The 3512-nt window shown below is 40.2% G+C and overlaps 1 protein-coding gene across 1 annotated transcript in view; it reads left to right on the plus strand.

Moving 5' to 3' along the window:
* Positions 1 to 2073, plus strand: part of LOC104915551 (ras GTPase-activating protein 1) — a 38373-nt gene extending 36300 nt beyond the window's left edge. The window contains exon 9 of the mRNA XM_031557499.1: positions 1470 to 2073. Coding sequence (XP_031413359.1) covers positions 1470 to 1589 — 120 coding nt within the window. The 3' untranslated portion in view covers positions 1590 to 2073. The remainder of the gene's footprint in view (positions 1 to 1469) is intronic.
* The last annotated feature ends 1439 nt before the right edge of the window (positions 2074 to 3512 follow it).

Below are 3512 nucleotides of genomic sequence, written 5' to 3' on the forward strand. Positions count from 1 at the left end.
CCTTTCTGTACTGACGGTGCCCAAAACTGAACACAGTACTCGAGGTGAGGCCTCACCAATGCTGAGTACAGGGGCAGGATGACTTCCCTATTCCTGCTCACCACACCATTCCTGATCCAAGCCAGGATGCCATTGGCCTTCTTGGAGACCTGGGCACACTGCTGGCTCATATTCAGCTGACTGTCCATCAGTATACCAAGGTCCCTTTCCATCAGGCAGCTTTCCGCCACTCTTCCCCAAGCCTGTAAGGGAGGACCCGACGCTTGACCCTATCGAAACTCATACAGTTTACCTTGTCCCATTGATCCAGTCTATCCAGGTCCCTCTGTAGTGACTTTCTCCTCTCTGGCAGATCAACACTCCCTCCCAACTTGGTGTCGTCTGCAAACTTACTGAAGATGCACTCAATCCCCTCATCAAGATCGTTAATAAAGATGTTAAATAGAAGCGGCCCCAGTACCGAGCCCTTGGGGACACCGCTCATGACTGGCCGCCAACTGGATTTAACTCCATTGACCACAACTCTTTGGGCCCGGCCATCCAGCCAGAGTTTCACCCAGCGGAGTGTATGCCCATCCAAATTGTGGGCAGCCAGCTTCTCCACAAGAATGTTGTGGGGGACATTTTTAATTATGGAAAGGATGAAGGGTCCTCAGAAAATTGGATTAAAGTATATAAAAATATACGTAGCTTAGAAAATGATAAACGTGGGTAATTATGATAGGTATTTATGGTTAATGTTAAATGTATGTACATTTAAAAGCAGAGCACACTAGAACTTAAAAATGTTGCTTTTTCATATTAGCTTCCTTGAACCAGAATTGCAATCTCTGTAGAAGTCTGAGATTTGTACAGCAGTAGAATATTTAGTTTAGTTTGAAATGTTAATCAGTGTGTAATGTTGTCAAATTATATGTAGGTTGCTCTGAAAGTAATGCCTCCTATTTATTTCAATTGAAACTATAACAGATACAAAGAGCACAATAACGCTATTTGATAGAGCAAATCTCAGCTACAAAACACTATTTTTCAACATAGTCACCACTATTAGCTGTGCATTTTCATCATCAGTGACCAAGACCCACTGTCATTGTCACCACTGCTAAAACACACTACCCACTGCCTCACTGTGCTAACATCCACTGTTCGGTCTCCATAAGCATTGAGCAAGTGTTGATGAAAGTCAGTGCATGCAATTCTTTCTGCATGACAGAATTCAATGACAGACCTTTGCTTCATATGCACTTCCATGTCAGACACCATTTTGTTATACTCTCCCTCTGCTGTCATCTGTTGCACAACAAAGTATAATGGAATGTTGGCAGGAAGGTTCAACCTTTACTGCCATACCACAATGCCTCTGACATTGTGGGCCAACATAATAAAATACGAGGCATTACTTTCAGAGCAGCCCTATATGGAGCTCTATTCAAGAGAAGAGATTTAATATTTTTTCCTTTTTGCTTTAGTTAAATCCCTCAAAATTAGAAAAAAATGAAGATGTGAACACTAATTTGGCACATCTACTCAGTATACTTTCAGAATTGGTGGAGAAAATATTCATGGCTGCAGAGATACTGCCACCGTAAGTTTGAGCTCTTCTGTTCAAATTTTTACTTGAAAATTCCTGTTTGTGAGAGTTAAAATGCACCATAAAGTAATGTTTGTATTGATTCATCTTTTACTAATTATTTCTAAGACTAACTACTTTGGGGTTGTTATGCACAGAGGAATATAGGCAGGGAAAAAAAACAAAAGAACAACCAAACACTTGAATGAATTGTGTATTTGGCAAGAAAAGCTTTTGGCTAGCACACATGCTTTTCTTTGAGAGAGAAGCTACTTGATCCGAGGGGTCAGGGAAAGAAGGAAAAAAAAACCAATATATTATTTCCATGAACAGGTAGAGGACATCACTAGTTAGCAAACAATTATATATATTTAAATTGGTTACCAACTCTTTCCAGTCTTCCTACTCTGTGAAAAAGCTGGAATTAGTAACGACACTAAAAATACAAATGTGGGTGGTGGTAGAATGTCACCCTGCTGTTGTTACTAATGTCTTTCAGGGAAATGTGCAGGTTATTCTTTTTCTTTAAAAAAAAAAAAAAACTTGTTTTCATAGTTTAGACTAAAACTGTTTAATAAAAAGTGCATAGCACTAACAGTTTTCTTTCACTATAATTAGCTTTTAATGTAATCAGAATGCTGAATTTTGCAATATGTACTGGGTCTGTCTGGATTGGAGTTTATTTTCTTCATAGTAGCTTTATGGCACTGTGTTTTGGATTTTGACTAAAACAGCGTTGACAACACACCAGTATTTTGGCTAGTGCTGAGTAATGTTTGAACACTGTCCAGCTTTCCTTCTTTTTTCTCCTTTTTTCCACTCTGCTGTGAGGCAGAAGTAGGCTGGGGGTGCACAAGAGGTTAGGAAGGCACACAATCAGGACAGCTGACCAAAACTGACCAAAGGGATATTTCTTAACATATGATGTTGTGCTCAGCAATAAAAGCTTGGAGACATGAAGAAGAGAGGTATTTGTGGTTATGGCATTTGTCTTCTCTCAGTAACTGTTGGCTGCTGGCTGGAGTCAACCCACCGTGGTCTATTTTGGTACCCAACATGAGGCTCAAGAGGTTCAAGATGATGATCTGTTCAGTTATTACTTGACAAGTTGTTACTTGCTGTTGCTGGTCACAGTGTTACTTTGTCTGTTCTTGATATTGATTTATTTGTTCCCTCATCTGCTCTGTGACATGCTCCCTCTCTTGCTGTACATCAAATTCCAAGGCCTCTTAATGGCTGATTTCAGCTCTTGCATTTTGCTGTACTGTTTATCACTTTGCTGTTGTTTTTTTTGTTGTTGTTGTTGTTGTTTGTTTGTTTGTTTTGCCTGGGAGAACTATGATAAAAGCACTGGCTTTGAGCTTGGTATTTGGGCCCTGCATTGCTGCCATCCCATTACTCTGGGAACTATCTTATGAAGGCAATTAATAATTACACTTTCCTCCTCTTCTCTGGGAGTCACTTTGTGGGGGAAATAAAGAATGGCATCTCCCCTTTCACCTTAAGGATAGCTGTGTCCTGCTGTGTTACAATGGCTCCTGAGTTTTTTGAATATCCTTGCATAACCAAAATTCTTATATTGGTGTGTGTTGTGAATCTAATTCATAAAATCATAGAATGGCTTGGCTTGGAAGGGATCTCAAATATCATCAAGTTCCAACCCCCCTGCCATTGGCAGGATTGCTAACCACTAAATCAGGCACCAGATTCAGTTGCCCAGGGCCTCATCTAACCTGGCCTTGAACACCTCCAGGGATGAATATTCACAATTTCTCTCTGAACAACTTGTTCCAGTGATTCACCAGCCTCTGAGTGAAAAATTTCCCCCAGACATCTAATCTAAATCTCCCCTCTTTTAGTTTAAAACCATTCCCCCTTGTCCTATCACTATCTACCCATGTAAAAAGTTGATTTTCCTCCTACTTATAAGCTCCCTTTAAGT

The sequence above is a fragment of the Meleagris gallopavo genome (genome assembly GCF_000146605.3).
Source record: "Meleagris gallopavo isolate NT-WF06-2002-E0010 breed Aviagen turkey brand Nicholas breeding stock chromosome 24 unlocalized genomic scaffold, Turkey_5.1 Chr24_random_7180001949946, whole genome shotgun sequence".
In the NCBI taxonomy this organism is placed as follows: domain Eukaryota; kingdom Metazoa; phylum Chordata; class Aves; order Galliformes; family Phasianidae; genus Meleagris; species Meleagris gallopavo.